Source organism: Bufo bufo, chromosome 4, assembly GCF_905171765.1.
Source record: "Bufo bufo chromosome 4, aBufBuf1.1, whole genome shotgun sequence".
Classification (NCBI taxonomy): Eukaryota; Metazoa; Chordata; class Amphibia; order Anura; family Bufonidae; genus Bufo; species Bufo bufo.
In genome coordinates this window covers 333,924,539-333,944,595 of record NC_053392.1, presented here as the reverse complement: position 1 = coordinate 333,944,595, position 20,057 = coordinate 333,924,539, and the positions used below count along the sequence as shown (strand labels likewise).

General features: G+C 41.5%; 1 protein-coding gene across 2 annotated transcripts in view; it reads right to left on the bottom strand.

The window, feature by feature from the left end:
* LOC120998241 (sine oculis binding protein homolog) overlaps positions 1-20,057 on the bottom strand; it is a 238,010-nt gene that overhangs the window by 173,781 nt on the left and 44,172 nt on the right. For both annotated transcript variants that reach the window (XM_040428833.1, XM_040428834.1), the window contains one exon: positions 2,412-2,550. In XM_040428833.1, coding sequence (XP_040284767.1) covers positions 2,412-2,550 — 139 coding nt within the window. The remainder of the gene's footprint in view (positions 1-2,411; positions 2,551-20,057) is intronic.

Sequence of the window (20,057 nt, the reverse complement as noted above, 5' to 3'; positions counted from 1 at the left end):
ATCACCCTTCCCTCTACAGTATGTGTGTTCATTTATGTGGTAAAAGAATGTGTGCATTAACATCTACACTATATGTGCCTGTATATGTAGTGAGATGTAAAGTACATGACTGCATCTACATAGGGAGTGTGCATATTATTTAGCGTCTATGTGGAAGTATTATTATTTCAAGATTGTTTAACATAACAGTATGGATACCTTTTGGTAGTATTATGCTGACCCTGTATGATGACATTAGGCTCTTTATGGTTATATTATTTGAGTTCTTTATGGTTTAAGTTAATTTAAGTTAAAAATAAAATAACATTTTACCTAACCACCAGGACAGTTACCTTTTACAGATTCCATATCATCAGTCATCATTAAAATTATTAGATATTTTCAATGCCAATGTGTATAATTAGCCCATTCTTCTGCCCAATTTCTGTTCTGGTGTGTTTATTGGGAGAGATGGGGAATATTTATTTGGTTGCCCCGGTTCAAGGCAAATTATTAGAATCTATACTGTTATACCAAATATTATTTATACTAGAAGCTCTTAACACATAACTCGAGATTCATGACTGAGCTATTTTTGCCTCAGAAATATTCTGTCAACATAGAAGTAACAGGAAATTTTAACTTCTCCCGATTCTTGCCAATTAACCTCTTATTTTTATATGATGTAGTTTCAGTAAGAAAGGCGATTCATTTGACAGTTTCCACTCCCGGATAATGCGACAAAACTACTGTAAATCAATAAAAATAAATAATATTTTTTTTATATAATATGTATAAATGTGATGGCAAACTCTCATCTGGTATAAAATGGAATGAAAAATAATTGTTTTAGATAAATAAATAAAAAAAATTAGATTAAAAAATGTATTTTATTAATGACATAAAAACAAGAAAAATCTTATATGCTAGTAGAAATAAAATATATTCAGAATGCCTTGGAAGGTGTGATGTATAGTCACTGATGGGGGATTATCCTCTCTCTAGGGATCTCATGAATTGGTACACTGTATGTTTCAATGATGGTGTGGCTTATCTTTTACCTGAATGCGGTATTAATATCGAAAATAAATTGAATAATAAAGTGCTTAGGTACATAAAGTGCTATGCGTAGGCTGAGTACATAAGGTGCTGCGTAGAGCTAAATATACAAAGAGTTAAGTGCACGCTAGGTATATAAATATGCTTGGTTCAAATAGGCTGAGTAAATATTTTTTTATATGTTCAATTTTTTTTTTCATTGTGCAAAATGCAATCACAACTAGGATTCCACATGGAAACCAAAGGCACACTCAACTTAATATACTAATCACAATTTGCATTCCCAAAAAATTGTGACAGTTTGGTTTTACACTAAACATCGATGAAAACGCTGACTAAGTGGACCCCTCGGTTACCAGAACTCTGCCAAATTAAGTAAAATTGTCAAATTTGTCAATCAATTTGAAAACATAACCTTTTTTTTTTAAATGAACTGAAAATGTATGAAGCTTTAAATATGCTCATCACCTGAAGAGAATCTCTGCTTTCCAGCCATTTTGAATATCCCATTAGAGAATTGTTTTATTAAGGGTGCATTCCCAACTTAGACAATTATGGCTACTAGGTGTAGTAGATGAGGTTCCTACCTCTGGCAGCAGCACCTATGTGGAGAACAGCGCTGCCAACCTGCCTGTTGAGGTTTGGGAACCACCATTCTCAACATAGGTGCAGGTCTTGTAGTCCTAACTTGAGAGACAGTGTTGAATGGGTATTGTCCTTGACCTTTTCTATTATTTGGACAGTAAGAACACATAGCACCCAGAAAGGCTTCATACAAGAAAGGGGGCCTGAGTGAAAGCCTTGAAAGCATTGGTAATCCTGGTGGATTTCTAAGGTTAATGTATTCCCCTATGTTACTTTGGTCTGGGGGAATTAAAGATGTTTTCCTGTTTCAGGAGGAAATTGGACAGCACATGCGATCCACCTGCAATAAAGAATAGATTGTTACTTACCAAACAGATCCTGTGCAGTCATTCTGGTTCTTCCGGCAGGGCTCTGTTTACCCAGCTGCAGCAGAGATGTCACGTTGACAACATGTGACCACTGCAGCCAATCACTGGCCTCGTTGGTGCACTGCCAAGGCCAGTAAATGGCTGCAGCGGTCACATGTTGTTGACATGATGTCACCACTGCAGCCAGGTCAGCTGAATAATGATCTATGTTTTTAATGCCCATGGATCACATGTGTTGTTCATTTTCCTGCTGAAACTGGACAACCCCTTCAAGCTGAAAAAGATACTGACTTACAGGGTAGCCATCCAATAGGTGGCAGAGCCAGCTTTTCTCCTCTTAGATAAGATCTTATTTACATTCCCTGTGTTATTTTGACTCCATACTCTCTTCATGTCCTTATTTTATAGAGGTTACCTTACCTTTTAGAACAGAAATATGCTGTCGTCCCTCCCCATCTGTATGGTAGTTCTTAATTTCAATATCCTCTCCTTCTTTTAGCTCCACCTTGTCATAACCATACCAACCCAAAAGCTCATTCATGGTATTCTCAGCAAAATTCTGGAAAAGAAAAAAAATCCTGGTTGGTAAAGATCTTGGTAATTTTTTTTAGGGAGTGGCGGGGGGGGGGGGGGGGGGGGGGAACGGGGGCACAATATAATGTTATCCAGGCAATGAACTACAGCTTATTATTTTGTAAAGTATTTTACTGGTGACACATTAGCAAAAATATGATATGACATGTTTATTAGTGACATACTGTGATGATTTAGATTTTCTGGTATACTGGTTAGTGTTGAGCGCGAATATTCGAAAAGTGAATTTTTTTCGTGAATATCGGCACTTCCAGAATTAGCAAATATTTTGAATATAGTGCTATATATTCGTAATGACAAAAATTCATTTATTTTTATTTTTTTAACACACACATTTCAGGTGATCATCCCTCCCTTCTTCTATCTTGTGGGCCAATGAGAAGGCTTTGTCGCAGCTTAGCAACATCCGTAGCAACCATTAGAAAAGTTGCCTACCCCACGCCGATATTTTGCACGCATTACGCAAATAATACATTGCCGATTTTCGCAATTAAGAATATAATCTCGAATTCGCGAATTCACGAATATATAACAAATATTCTACAAAATATTTGTGAAATATCGCAAATTCTAATATTGCCCCTGCCGCTCATCACTAATACTGGTCAGGCTGGGTTCACATCACCGATTCGGTCTCCATTCTTCTGATCCGTCAGAAGAACAGAAAACCACAAAACTAAATGGATCCTGTGTTTTAAGCATCCGTTATGCTCAGTTATGTACATTTTGCATCCGTTTTAGCCATTTCCATTAGAGCTCCGTGATTTTAGACGGAAACAAAAATACTTTGTGTAGGACTATTTTTCCAGCAGAAATAATGGATCTCAGAGGAAAATGGTAAAGCAGAAGCAATATGTACATAACTGAGCATAACGGATGTTTAAAATACAGGATGTTTAGTTTTCTGGTTTTCTGTTGTTCTGATGGATCAAAACAACAGAAAATGGTGATGTGAACCCAGTCTCATTTAGAGTGTAGGAAACATCAGGCTTTCACATTTTATGCCAATAATATAAACTAAAAAAAATTTATGCATTCAGTATTAAAAATGATATATTATAAGGTAAAATATAGTTTTACATTTTTAATATATAGAATATATAGAATTAATCTACAATCCTCATGCTGTCTAGTTGTTTGCTGGAAGCAGATCATGATTACACAGCATGGTCTGCCGCCGGCAAACAACAATTTTTAAGCAAGCTTAAAAATCTGGATTGCCCGATGAATGAGCAATTGCTAGACTGCAAGATAATCGCTAGTGACCATTCCTACGAATGCTCATTAGCAATGAACTGGCCGACAATTGTCCAGTCTAATACAGGCTTTAAAGCTGTATTAGATAGCCAGATCAAGCAGGAGATTGTTGGGAGAGAAGCATTCCTTCTTGGCAATCATCTGCTCGCTAGCGGAGGAGACTGCTACTATTACATCCAGTGATCTCCTCCTCAGTGTAGGGAGGAGCTATCGCTATGCCATCACTCAATCATTGTTTGCCGGCAGCAGATAGTGTTTACACAGCACAATCTGCTGCCTGCAAACAATAATTTTTAAACCTGTTGAAATATGAGAATTGCCGGATGAAGTAGCTCGTTCATCGGGTAATCGGCAGCAGTATTACACTGCCAGATCATTACTAACGAGTGTTACTACGAATGCTCATTAGTGATCATCTGGTAGACAATCTGCCTATTTAATACAGCATTTAGATTCAAGCACATCATATTACTGTAAAGTAGCTAATAAAAAGATGAGTAAGCTCTGTGTAGACTTGCATTTATGAGTTGGGTCATGTTTTATGTAGATGAGTTCTATATGTAAACTGTCTACAGTCTACAAAGGGGAATGTATGCTTTCAGTTTTAATGTTTCTTCCAGAATAAAAAGGCTCTTTCTCTACATTTGTTAATGTCAGGATACATTTGGAACTGCCAAAACAAGTCCCCCAATGGGAAATACATGTCTGTTTTAGGCCTCATCCACACGACCGTATGTATTGCATATTTTGCATAATGGAACAGCATGCCCCTATTAGAACAGTACTCTCCCTTGTCCGTAATGCGGACAATAATAGGACATGTTCTTTTTTTTTCGGAACGGAAATATGGACATACGGAAACGGAATGCACTAGGAGTAAAACGGAACGGCCACGGAAAGAAAATACGTTCGTGTGCATGAGGCCTTAGTATGCATAAGTATTACAAGAAGAGACGTAGAATCTCTGGAAAACTAAAATTAATTCTCAAAACAAGTTTCTGGAATTCACACTTAAAGGGATACTTCCATTGGAAATCAGTTTATGGGTGTTTATCTTTTTCATTTTTGCAGTATTATGCCATTGAAAATTAAATAGAAAATATTGCCCTTGTGTAGCAGCCAGCATAGAGTGAAATAGCTGGTATAATGGTAGTTTACAACTGCTGTGAGGGGAACATGTTAACTGAAGGGTAATACTCATGATAATGTTAAGTGTAGAATTGGGATAACAGTATGAAATCTCTATTCTTCTCTGGATAGACATAGCTAAAGATGTTCACACAAGAGCATTGCATTGATTAGTGTACTGTGTACTGTGTGGTGCTCTAATTGAGCCCCCCCCCCCCCCTCCCCGGTCACAGTGATGGCTTGACTGCAAGAGTTAAAGGAAATGTGCCACCAACATTTTTTTTTGCCAGTTAAAACCAGATAGTGACGCATATGCTTTGTTTCTAATCTCTCTTTATGTTCTGATTGCAGATTTTTTAATTCTATTTTCTGAACATGAGCTATTCTTAACAGTATTTAGAAAGCATCCAGAAACTTGCTTTACAGCAGTCACATGGACCATAGACACAATGGTCAGGGGGGACCTCATTGACTTCTATAGGTGAGTTCTCTAAGCATGCTCTGTGACCTGTGCAGAGGTCATTGTACAAGGAGAGAATAGATAAGCTTTGACAATCACCTATTGTGAATGGTGGATCCTGTCTTATCTGTCATTCTAATCCTGCCTGTAATGATATCACCTCTGTATATAGATAAGCAGGTAACTGCAGTAAAGTGATCTGTACAGACCAAGACGTTACGCTTATTATTAGGCTTAGAGGCCAGTGCAAAAACTGCAGAATTTTATTGTGTTTGTTTGAATATAGACATTGACATAGAAAATTTGAAAATAACATAAAAAGTATGTAAAAATACATTTAACATAAAAACGTGATTTAAACAATAGGTCATTTTTTGATGAGACATTTCCTTTAAGCATGACTGTCTGCTGTGCTAAAAGTCCAAATAAATGAGGAATTTAAAAGCCATGGAAGGAAGTAGAATGCATTGAGTGACTCCAAAAATTTATATCTACAAAACCATATACCCATTTTCACATACAGGTTGTTAATATGAAATTAAAATTAATGGATATGTCACTTTAAAGAGAACCTGACACTGAAAAGTGTGATAATAGAACTAAACTAATGAGTATAAGTGCATCCAATGAATGGGGTCTGAACAGCAATGCATCCCTGGTTTTGTGGAATCAAATGGTAGTATGCCTCCTTTGACATTTTAGGGAGCTATTTAGAGGGTGGAATTACACTAATATTCTTCTGTGAATAGGTTTTTCATAGTGACAGATTCTTGTTAAAGGGACACTTTCATCAGACAGGAGTCATTTTTAAATCAATATTAATAGAATATGCAGTATTTTTAGGGTTGTTGGCTTTTTTTTTTTTTACAAAACATTGTTTTTCTGTAGCAGAAATCTCATAAAGTTCTCAATGGGACAAAAGAAGTAATCTCAGTTTATAACTGCTGCACAGAAGAGGTTTATCTGCAAGGTAGACCCCATTAAAATAGTGGGTGGAGGACTGTGATGATTAGTGATGAGCAGCATAGGCAATATTCGTTTTTGCAAATTTTTGGCCTAATATTCGCCATAAATTAATAAATTCTAGAATTCGTGATCTCCAGTCATTATTTTCTTGATTGCAAAAATCGGCAATGCAATATCGGCAATACAGGTGTGCCTCACTTTTACTACATTTTTCAAGCTGCTAGAAGTTTCCTGAGACTAGAGAAAATGGTTGGCAGCAACTTTCATGACTGTGAGGAAGAACTCCTCACCACTGTAAGTAGAGATGGCCTTCCGGTTCGCCCAGCGGTCATTTCGCAGCAAACTTTGCTCGTTAGCAATTCGCCGAACATGCGAACATATGGCAAAATTACTTAAATGAACTGCCATTTTCTTTCCCCTAATATCTTTATATAGCCCTAGGTGTGCACTCATTGACTCTTGGAGCCACGTGGCCCCTTTTGGCCAATCACATTACATTCAAAAAGGCTCTGTTCAAAGAATATGGTATTTTCACCCAATGATATTAAAGTTCCCATGGTCAGGTGAACCAATCATCATAAAGTTCCCACGGTCAGGTGAAACAATCATAATAAAGTTCCCACGCTATTAAGGTTAATTGGTTATGACAGGTCATCAAAACAAATAATTAACCTTACTAGCGTGGGAACTTTTTGTTCATTGGTTCACATGACCATGGGAACTTTCACATCATTGGATGAATATGCCATATTTTTGGAATGGAGCAATTTTTTCATCTATGCGAATGGCCAAAGTGGGTCACGAGTCTCCATGAACTAATAAGAAGACATCTTGTCCTATAAAAAGATCTGACTGGAAATAAAATGGCAGTTCCTATAAGTGATCGGGCCGGAATGCGGCCATTTATTATTATTATTTTTGGACTTTCGATTTATTAAATACATTTAAACCGATTTTTGTGGTGGGCGCCCGACTGATCTCCTGTCCACTAATCTTTTCCTCTACCGGCTCACAGGATACATGGTGATGTACTGTACTGTATACTGTACTGTATGACAGTACTGTACATTCGTAGCGGTCCTCAGCTTTTTTTTTTTTTTTACAATCTATGTCATTATCTACTGTACACTTGCGGCTGCGTTAAGCCGCATGGTCTTTCGGGTAGCCGACTTCATCATCATCCTGTTCCCTATACTCTGTTGGACTCTGTACAGTACATGTGCTGTATTTAATTACAAAGTATGGCAATACATGAAAAAAAATACAACCATGTACAGTACAGTACATACACATGCATAAATTATCGCTGCTGCTCAGCTTACTGTAATTACCGCCTGGTCGCGTTCACCCTTATGGAAACTCTGAGGTGGCGGAGATTACAGTAACCTGCGTGGCATTGAGGACAATATACTGTAATGTACAGTATACTGTCCCCTTCATCACGCACGCGGCCACTGTACAGTAGCTCTGGCTCACGATGTTGCGCCTAGGACTGTGCAGTACAGTATGTGATAGGACTTGAAGGAAGTGATTTTAGTTAAAAAAAAGGAAAATGCATTATCATAACCCCGCACCCTCAGGAATGATGAACTGCGCTTCAAGTACAAGTGACATTGCGGCTTCAATAGATATATATAGATAGTGTATATTTTTGTATTAATATATGCATGTTTGGTTGAAAAAAGGATTATTTATTAACCCATTTTAAATATATAAAAATAATAGACATTTAATTAGTTTAAATAATTAGTGGGAGTAGTATATTAATATATCAATACAGCAACAGCATATTGTTCTATTTTAGCCTGTCAACATTTGGTGTATTTTACACCTTAGGCAGCACTGCTGTATTGATTTATTAATATACTACTCCCACTATAGAGGGACAAACGCTATTTGAATAACTAATTGCAACTGGTGTGGTATACTTGTTGCCCCTCAAAAAAAAATGATTAAGGGGTGTGATATACCTATAATATACCTTCTAACATAGAAAGTATATTATAGTGCATTTGCATTGTGCAGCAGTTGTGTACGGTTCTGCTGAGATAACGCAGCTAGATAGATGGACAAACACTATTGGAATAACTTATTGCAACTGGTGTGATATACCTGTTGCCCAAAAAAAAAACTGATTGAGGGCTGTGATATACAGTCAGGTCCATAAATATTGGGACATCAACACAATTCTAACATTTTTGGCTCTATACACCACCACAATGGATTTGAAATGAAACGAACAAGATGTGCTTTAACTGCAGACTGTCAGATTTAATTTGAGGGTATTTACATCCAAATCAGGTGAACGGTGTAGGAATTACAACAGATTGCATATGTGCCTCCCACTTGTTAAGGGACCAAAAGTAATGGGACAATTGGCTTCTCAGCTGTTCCATGGCCAGGTGTGTGTTATTCCCTCATTACTCCAATTACAATGAGCAGATAAAGGGTCCAGAGTTCATGTCAAGTGTGCTATTTGCATTTGGAATCTGTTGCTGTCAACTCTCAAGATAAGATCCAAAGAGCGGTCACTATCAGTGAAGCAAGCCATCACTAAAACAAAACAAACCCATCAGAGAGATAGCAAAAATATTAGGCGTGGCCAAAACAACGGTTTGGAACATTCTTAAAAAGAAGGAACGCACCGGTGAGCTCAGCAACACCAAAAGACCCAGAAGACCACGGAAAACAACTGTGGTGGATGACCGAAGAATTATTTCCCTGGTGAAGAAATCACCCTTCACAACAGTTGGCCAGATCAAGAACACTCTCCAGGAGGTAGGTGTATGTGTGTCAAAGTCAACAATCAAGAGAAGACTTCACCAGAGTGAATACAGAGGGTTTACCACAAGATGTAAACCATTGGTGAGCCTCAAAAACAGGAAGGCCAGATTAGAGTTTGCTAAAACAACATCTAAAAAAGCCTTCACAGTTCTGGAACAACATCCTATGGACAGATGAGACCAAGATCAACTTGTACCAGAGTGATGGGAAGAGAAGAGTATGGAGAAGGATAGGAACTGCTCATGATCCTAAGCATACCACCTCATCAGTGAAGAATGGTGGTCAATGGAACTGGTTATCTTGTATTTATTGATGAAGTGACTGCTGACAAAAGCAGCAGGATGAATTCTGAAGTGTTTCGGGCAATATTATCTGCTTATATTCAGCCAAATGCTTCAGAACTCATTGGACGGTGCTTCACAGTGCAGATGGACAATGACCCAAAGCATACTGCAAAAGCAACCAAAGAGTTTTTTAAGGGAAAGAAGTGGAATGTTATGCAATGGCTAAGTCAATCACCTGACCAGAATCCGATTGAGCATGCATTTCACTTGCTGAAGACAAAACTGAAGGGAAAATGCCCCAAGAACAAGCAGGAACTGAAGACAGTTGCAGTAGAGGCCTGGCAGAGCATCACCAGGGATGAAACCCAGCGTCTGGTGATGTCTATGCGTTCCAGACTTCAGGCTGTAATTGACAGTAAAGGATTTGCAACCAAGTATTAAAAAGTGAAAGTTTGATTTATGATTATTATTCTGTCCCATTACTTTTGGTCCCTTAACAAGTGGGAGGCACATATGCAAACTGTTGTAATTCCTACACCGTTCACCTGATTTGGATGTAAATACCTTCAAATTAAATCTGACAGTCTGCAGTTAAAGCACATCTTGTTCGTTTCATTTCAAATCCATTGTGGTGGTGTATAGAGCCAAAAATGTTAGAATTGTGTCGCTGTCCCAATATTTATGGACCTGACTGTACCTATAATATACCTTCTAACATAGAAAGTATATTATAGTGCATTTGTATTGTGCAGCAGTTGTGTGCGGTTCTGCTGAGATACCGCAGCTAGATAGAGGGACAAACGGTATTGGAATAACTAATTACAACTGGTGTGATATACCTGTTGCCCCACCAAAAAAACTGATTGAGGGGTGTGATATACCTATAATATACCTTCTAACATAGAAAGTATATTATAGTGCATTTGTATTGTGCAGCAGTTGTGTGCGGTTCTGCTGAGATATCGCAGCTAGATAGAGGGACAAACGCTATTGGAATAACTAATTGCAACTGGTGTGATATACCTGTTGCCCCAAAAAAATCTGATTAAGGGGTGCGATATATACATGCTTCCACAAAATACTGATTAAGGGGTTTGATATACCTGTCTCCACAAAATACTGATTGAGGGGTGTGATACACCGAGTATTTAGGCAGACAAAAACTTGAAACACTATGCATACTTGTGCTTTTCACTCATTGTCGCTTTTTGTTGTTGATTTTGTTATATGTGTTGTAAAACGATGCAAAATTCTCCATGTAAATGTCGGATTCTTGACGTGCAATGTAAGAAAACGAAATGATGTAACATATTTGTCTAAGATGATGACATCTTTTATTCTTTCTGCAATAAAATATATTACAAACTAAAATATTGATTGAGAGGTGTGATACATCGGCTTCCACAAAATATTGATTGAGTCCTGCGATACACCGGCTTCCACCAAATATTGATTAAGGGGTTAGATTTACCGGCTTCCAGCAAATACTTATTAAGGGGTTCTATATACCTGTTTCCACAAAATACTGATAGAGGGGATTGATATACCGGCTTCCACCAAATATTGATTGAGGCCTGCGATACACCGCTTCTACCAAATATTGATTAAGGGGTTTGATTTACCAGCTTCCAGCAAATACTCATTAAGGGGTTCTATATACCTGTTTCCACAAAATACCGATAGAAGGGATTGATATACCGGCTTCCACCAAATATTGATTGAGGCCTGCGATACACTGGCTTCTACCAAATATTGATTAAGGGGTTTGATTTACCAGCTTCCAGCAAATACTCATTAAGGGGTTCTATATACCTGTTTCCACAAAATACCGATAGAAGGGATTGATATACCGGCTTCCACCAAATATTGATTGAGGCCTGCGATACACCAGCTTCACCAAATATTGATTAAGGGGTTTGATTTACCAGCTTCCAGCAAATACTCATTAAGGGGTTCTATATACCTGTTTCCCCAAAAAACTGACAGAGGGGATTGATATACCGGCTTCCACCAAATATTGATTGAGGCCTGCAATATACCTGCTTACACAAATATTGCTCTTCTATAGGGACTTTGTCACAAGGTCATTTTGAAAATGACAGGCAGAGGAAGAGGCAGGCCATTCCACAGGGGTGGTAGGGGTCGGGCAGGTGCACCAGGCCGGAGCCTAAGTGGAAAGTTGCAGAAGGTGAGTGCGATTACGTCAAAGGACACACCAGACTTGTTTTAGTGACTCACTCAGCATTCCGCTTCTGCACCGTCCTCATCCTCTGTATCTGCAGCCTCCTCACTCTCTGCTGTGTGCACAGCCAAAGACACCACCACCACCACCATAGCCCCTCCACTCGAGTCAGAGGAATTATTTTCCCATCCATTCCCAGACCTTATCGATCAGCAGCCATTCTTGGCATCGGATCAGGAAGAGGAGGTAGCAACGGCCGCCACCCAGTGGTCTGACGACAGTACTCAGATCAGCCCAAGGACGGAGGTCCCCGCTGTTGCTGCCTACTCCGAGATCTCTAATGTCAGTGGTGGTGAAGGTGGCGATTATGACGTGTCGATGGATGTCACGTGGGTGCCCACAAGAGAGGAAGAGTAGGGGAGTTCAGAGGGAGAAACAGAGCAGCAGATAGGGGGTAGAAGGAGGAGAAGCAGGCAGATCTCGCAGTGCACATGAGGCAAAAAGCAGACTGCAAATGTATCTGGAGCAAGCTGACCACCATGCATGGTCACATCTTGCTCTTCCAGGACGCCGACACATGGCTCCGCAGTGTGGGCAATAGTGTTTTACATCTGCAGCCTGCGCTGTCAACGCATAAGTCGCGGTAAGCCCAACACTCACCTAGGGACAACAGTCTTTAGAAGGCACCTGGCCTCCCATCACCAAGCCTAGTGGGAGCAAAACCGTCAGAACCCACAAAGCCACACTCCTGGCGCTCCACGTCCTGCCTCTTATCCTTCTCCTCTCTACTCCCATTTGTCCTCCACTCCATCTTCCACTGTGCCATCGTCACGTTTATCTGGCAAAAGGCAGGCTTCCGTGGCCCAAATGTTCGAACGTAAAAAGTTGATGACGCCGGATAACCCTCTTGCCCAACGGCTGACTGCTGGCTTGTCGGAACTGCTAGCCTGCCAACTACTACAATATAAACTGGTGGACTCGGAGGCCTTTAGAAAATTTGTGGCCATTGGCACACCGCAATGGAAGGTCCCCGGAAGGAAATATTTCTCCCAGAAGGTCATCCCAGAGCTATATGGCCATGTTCAGCGGCAAGTGAATGTATCTCTGGCACACAGTGTTGGTGCCAAAATACATCTGACTACAGACACGTGGTCTAGCAAACACAGGCAGGGAAGGTACATAACTTTTACTGCCCATTGGGTGAACCTTTTTACGGCTGTCAAGCATGCAACCCGTGGAACCCAAGTGGATTTGGTGTTACCGCCACGGATTGCATGCAGGCCGGCCTCTTCTTCTCCTCCTCTTACTCCATCCTCTGTCTCCATGCTGTGCTGCGGCTGTTGTGCCTGGAAGCCAAGAGCCACATCGGTCCTGCACTGCTTTCAGCTCTGCAGTCACCGGCCGATCAGTGGCTAACCCTGCTCAATTTGACAGTTGGTAAAGTGGTGTGCGACAACAGTACCAATCTGCTGAGCGCGCTGAAACAGGGTAAAATGACACACGTGCCATGCATGGCACACGTCCTGAACTTAGTCGTGCAGCTATTCGTTGCCAAATACCCCGGGGTCCAGGACGTCTTGCGGCAGGCCAGGAAAATCTCTGTCCATTTTAGAAGATCTTACACGGCCATAGCTCGCCTTGCCGACGTTCAGCGGCGACACCACCTGCCCGTCAGATGTCTGATTTGTGACAGCCCGACACGCTGGAACTCCACCCTGTATATCTTTGATAGGCTGCTCCAGCAGCAAGGTGCCGTTTAACGAATACCTGTACGAACTCTGTAGCAGGACTGGTTCTGGGGAGCTTGGTTTCTTTTCACCGCGCCAGTGGCTGCTCATGCACGACGCATGCAGACTTCTGCGGCCATTTGATGAGATCACCAAACTGGTCAATCGCAGCCAGGGCGCCATCAGTGACATCGTGCCTTACGCCTTCTTTCTGGAGATTGCGTTATGTCATTGATCAAGCCATCGAGGAGAAGGAGCAGGAAGATGAGGAAGTCGCAATGCTGAATGAATTCCCAGGGGGGCTACTCCCTCTGAGACAAGTCAGCAGGAGTCTGAAGAGGAGTCAGAGGAGGATGGTCGCTGGGGGGAGGAGGAGCAAGAAGAGCAGGCTTTAAACTTTTTCGGGGATCCCTGGTGTTGTCCGTGGCTGGGGGGAGGAGACCGATGACGACATTCTCCTGGGCAATGACAAGGAGCCAGGGTGCTCCACCGCTTCCAATTTAGTGCAAATGGGGGCCTTCATGCTCCAGTGTTTGAAGAGGGACCCCTGTATAAAAAGCATAAAGGGCAAGGACCAGTACTGGGTGGCAACGTACTTAGACCCCCGGTACAAACACAAAATGGCGGACATGTTACCAGCATCACAGAGGGCTGTCAGAATGTCAGAATGCAGCATTTTCATGCCTTGCTGCGAGAGATGCTGCATTCTGCTGTTGCGGGCGCTGGCAGAGGAATTTCCACCCACAGAGAAACAGTTGCGGGTACCAATCCTACCACGCATGCAAGAAGAGGGCGGTTTGAAGATGTGTTGGTCACTTCGGATATGAGATCATTCTTTCAACCAACCCATCGACAGCCGAAGCTACCAATCCAGCCTCATGGAAAGCCTAGACCGTCAGGTGTCCGACTACATCGGCTTAACAGCCGATGTGGATGTTCTGAGAAGCGAAGAACCCCTGGACTACTGGGTGTACAGGCTTGACCTGTGGCCAGAGCTGGCACAATTTGCCATGGAACTTATGGCTTGCCCCTCGTAGAGTGTCCTGTCCAAAAAGATGTTCAGCGCAGCAGGGGATGTCGTGACCGATAAGCGCACTCGCCTAGCTCACGACAGTGTGCACTACCTTACATTTCTAAAAATAATGAGGCATGGATCTCAGAGGAATTCAACACCTGTGATGACCACGTTTAATTGAATTTCCTCATGCCAGCTCTCACATATCAGCCACCACCCACAACAAAGAATGGTCCCTGTCTTATGTAAATACAGCGGCATAAAAGGCCTTTTCTGTCCCGTGAATGCCTAATGTTTGGGGCCTGTACTCCACTGGCCTGCAGTAAAATTGGTATCCAATGACTGTCTAATATACCTCCAGCTACATAATCACTTGATCTTTTCTGTCCGGTGAATGCCTAATGTTTGGGGCCTGTACGCCACTGGCCTGCAGTAAAATTGATATCCAATGACCATCTAATATACCTCCAGTCACATAATCACTTGATCTTTTCTGTCCGGTGAATGCCTAATGTTTGGGGCCTGTACTCCCCTGGCCTGCAGTAAAATTGTTATTCAATGACTATCTAATATACCTCCAGCCACATAATCACTTGTTCTTTTCTGTATGGTGAATGCCTAATGTTTTGGCCATGCACTCTACTGGTCTGCAGTAAAATTGTTATCCAATGACTATCTAATATACCTCCAGCCACATAATCACTTGATCTTTTATGTCTGGTGAATGCCTAATGTTAGGGGGCTATTGGATCACAGTCGTCTGAGAAGCAGACAGGAACCGATAAATATTGTACTTCAAATAAGTTCAATGACAGTTATCTGATGTATTCACCACTTCATAGTCTCACAGTCCTAAATACATAGTAATTGAGGTCTTATATCATCATCTGAAATACAAGATATTGAAGGGTCTAGGATGAAGGTAATATTTTAGACCGAGATCGATTGTCCGTCATATATAGCGCTATCAGGGTCTCAGTATACTAGATGAACAAAGTCAATTGTCTAGCACGTTGGTTAACTCAGTGTTGATACCGCTTGTAGCGGTTCGGTATATTTCCACTTGTGTTGTTACTCACTGCGTCCTCTGTGGGCTCACTCACTCCGGTCTGCGGAAGGACTTCTGCCGTGGCGTCCCACGCTTCAGCCTTTCTCCGCTACGCTTGTCTCGGGTCCGGTCTTTGCTTGGGTCCCGTCTCAACTCTCGTGAGAAATCTGAATTGCCCACTGCGCTTGCGTGAGTCTTCCAACACTTCGTTTGTCTTGCATGGGTAAGTGGATAACGTCTCCGTCCTTTAGTACATGGCCATGTACCGCTGATATAATTTTTCACAGGTAATACGCCCAGACGCGTTTCGAGATACCTTATCTCTTCCTCAGTGGGTATAAGGTATCTCGAAACGCGTCTGGACGTATTACCTGTGAAAAATTATATCAGCGGTACATAGCCATGTACTAAAGGACGGAGACGTTATCCACTTACCCAGGCAAGACAAACGAAGTGTTGGAAGACTCACGCAAGCGCAGTGGGCAATTCAGATTTCTCACGAGAGTTGAGACGGGACCCAAGCAAAGACCGGACCCGAGACAAGCGTAGCGGAGAAAGGCTGAAGCGTGGGACGCCACGGCAGAAGTCCTTCCGCAGACCGGAGTGAGTGAGCCCACAGAGGACGCAGTGAGTAACAACACAAGTGGAAATATACCGAACCGCTACAAGCGGTATCAACACTGAGTTAACCAACGTGCTAGACAATTGACTTTGTTCATCTAGTATACTGAGACCCTGATAGCGCTATATATGACGGACAATCGATCTCGGTCTAAAATATTACCTTCATCCTAGACCCTTCAATATCTTGTATTTCAGATGATGATATAAGACCTCAATTACTATGTATTTAGGACTGTGAGACTATGAAGTGGTGAATACATCAGATAACTGTCATTGAACTTATTTGAAGTACAATATTTATCGGTTCCTGTCTGCTTCTCAGACGACTGTGATCCAATAGCCCTATCTAACAGGAGGGACACGGATGCAGTCTGCTGCGGCTGGCGGTCAGAACTTGATAGATTAGAGACACCTATCTCTCTGGCTTACACATAAGCTATATATATTTTATGTCATATTTTATGTCATTTTATGAATTTTATCCTGGTGCACACAGGACACATGTTGATTGTTTAATAAATAATTTTATTTGATTCCCACGTGTATTCCGAATTGTTTGAGTGCCGGTTCTATTCAAATTTTATTATATCCATTAGAACCAAGGGGGTGTTTCTTTGAACCTGTGCACCTATCGTGACAAATCAGAGTGAGCCATCTGCTTATCATTTTTTGTAGCCTAATGTTAGGGGCCTGTACTCCACTGGCCTGCAGTAAAATTGATATCCAATGACTGTCTAATATACCTCCAGCCACATAATGACTTGATCTTTTCTGTACGGTGAATGCCTAATTGTTGGGGCCTCGGAGGATTTGAACACCTGTGACGACCACGTGTTATCGAATTTCCCCTATTATCATTTGGGGTTTATACAAGAGGGGGGATTTCGTTAGGCATGTTTTTAATCCAATTTTATATTTTTAGTTCTTTTAAACATATGTATTTGACATATATTTGTACTGGCCTGCAGTAAAATTGATATCCAATGACTGTCTAATATACCTCCAGCCACATAATCACTTGATCTTTTCTGTACGGTGAATGCCTAATGTTTGGGGCCTGTACTCCAGTGGGCTACAGTAAAATTGTTATTCAGTGACCACATAATGTACCTTGAGCCACATATTCACAATTTCTTTTATGTCAGATGAATGCTTAATTTTTAGGGCCAAAACTAATTTTTAGGGCCAATACTTCCTTGGCCTAAAATAGAATTTTTTATTAACCACCCCAGGACCGCTGGACGCAGGATTGCGTCGGCCCTGTTATTCTGGGTGGACGCGCCGGCGCGTCCTCTCGCGAGACGCGAGATTTCCTGTGAACGCGCAGGAAACAGGCGCGCGCATTCACAGGAACCGGAGGTAAACTAGCTGATCTACAGCCTGCCAGCGGCGATCGTTCGCTGGCAGGCTGTAGATGCGATTTTTTTAACCCCTAAAAGGTATATTAGACGCTGTTTTGATAAAAGCGTCTAATATACCTGCTACCTGGTCCTCTGGTGGTCCCTTTTGCTTGGATCGACCACCAGAGGACACAGGCAGCTCTGTAATAAGTAGCACCAAACACCACTACACTACACCCCCCCTGTCACTTATTAACCCCTAATTAACCCCTGATCACCCCATATTAGACTCCCTGATCACCCCCCTGTCATTGATCACCCCCCTGTAAGGCTCCATTCAGACGTCCGTATGTGTTTTTGCGGATCCGATCCATGGATCCGCAAAACACATACGGACGTCTGAATGGAGCCTTACAGGGGGGTGATCAATGACATATAGCCCATATAGACACCCTGATCACCCCCCTGTCATTGATCACCCCCCTGTAAGGCTGGCTCCATTCAGAGGTCCGTATGTGTTTTGCGGATCCACGGATCCATGGATCGGATCCGCAAAACACATACGGACGTCTGAATGGAGCCTTACAGGGAGGTGATCACCCCTTATAGACTCCCTGATCACCCCCTGTCATTGATCACCCCCTTGTAAGGCTGGCTCCATTCAGAGGTCCATATGAGTTTTGCGGATCCACGGATCCATGGATCGGATCCGCAAAACACATACGGACTTCTAAATGGAGCCTTACAGGGGGGTGATCAATGACAGGGGGGTGATCACCCCATATAGACTCCCTGATCACCCTCCTGTCATTGATCACCCCCCTGTAAGGCTCCATTCAGACGTCCGTATGTGTTTTGCGGATCCGATCCATGGATCCGTGGATCCGCAAATCACATACGGACCTCTGAATGGAGCCTTACAGGGGGGTGATCAATGACAGGGGGGTGATCAATGACAGGGTGGTGATCACCCCATATAGACTCCCTGATCACCCCCCTGTCATTGATCACCCCCCTGTAAGGCTCCATTCAGACATTTTTTGGGCACAAGTTAGCGGAAATTGATATTTTTTTTTATTTTTTGTTTTTTCTTACAAAGTCTCATATTCCACTAACTTGTGACAAAAAATAAAATCTTACATGAACTCACCATACCCCTCACGGAATCCAAATGCGTAAAAAATTTTTAGACATTTATATTCCAGACTTCTTCTCACGCCTTAGGGCCCCTAAAATGCCAGGGCAGTATAAATACCCCACATGTGACCCCATTTTGGAAAGAAGACACCTCAAGATATTTTGTGAGGGGCATGGCGAGTTCATGTAAAATTTTATTTTTTGTCACAAGTTAGCGGAAAGGGAGACTTTGTGAGAAAAAACAAAAAAAAATCAATTTCCGCTAACTTGTGCCAAAAAAAAAAACTTCTATGAACTCGCCATGCCCCTCACGGAATACCTTGGGGTGTCTTCTTTCCAAAATGGGGTCACATGTGGGGTATTTATACTGCCCTTGCATTTTAGGGGCCCTGAAGCGTGAGAAGAAGTCTGGAATCCAAATGCCCTCCTAAAAGATACTCATTGGAATTTGGGCCCCTTTGTGCACCTAGGCTGCAAAAAAATGTCACACATGTGGTATCGCTGTACTCAGGAGAAGTTGGGCAATGTGTTTTGGGGTGTCTTTTTACACATGCCGATGCTGGGTGAGAGAAATATCTCTCTATAATGACAACTTTGTATAAAAAAATTGGAAAAGTTGACTTTTAGAGAGATAGTTCTCTCACCCAGCATAGATATATGTAAAAATACACCCCAAAACACATTGCCCTACTTCTCCTGAGTACGGCGATACCACATGTGTGACACTTTTTTGCAGCCTAGGTGGGCAAAGGGGCCCAAATTCCAATGAGTACTTTTAGGATTCTACAGGGCATTTTTTACACATTTGGATTCCAGACTTCTTCTCACACATTAGGGCCCCTAAAATGCTAGGGCAGTATAACTACCCCACAAGTGACCCCATTTTGGAAAGAAGACACCCCAAGGTATTTCGTGATGGGCATAGTGAGTTCATGGAAGTTTTTATTTTTTGTCACAAGTTAGTGGAATATGAGACTTTGTAAGAAAAAAAAACAAAAAACATCATTTTCCGCTAACTTGTGACAAAAAATAAAAAGTTCTATGAACTCACTATGCCCATCAGTGAATACCTTAGGGTGTCTACTTTCCGAAATGGGGTCATTTGTGGGGTGTTTGTACTGTCTGGGCATTGTAGAACCTCAGGAAACATGACAGGTGCTCAGAAAGTCAGAGTTGCTTCAAAATGCGGAAATTCACATTTTTGTACCATAGTTTGTAAACGCTATAACTTTTACCCAAACCATTTTTTATTACCCAATTTTTTATCAAAGACATGTAGAACAATAAATTTAGAGAAAAATTTATATAGAAATGTAGTTTTTTTAAAAAAAATTACAACTGAAAGTAAAAAATTTCATTTTTTTGCAAAAATTTCTTTCAATTTCGATTAATAAGAAAAAAAGTAAAAATGTCAGCAGCAATGAAATACCACCAAATGAAAGCTCTATTAGTGAGAAGAAAAGGAGGTAAAATTCATTTGGGTGGTAAGTTGTATGACCGAGCAATAAACCGTGAAAGTA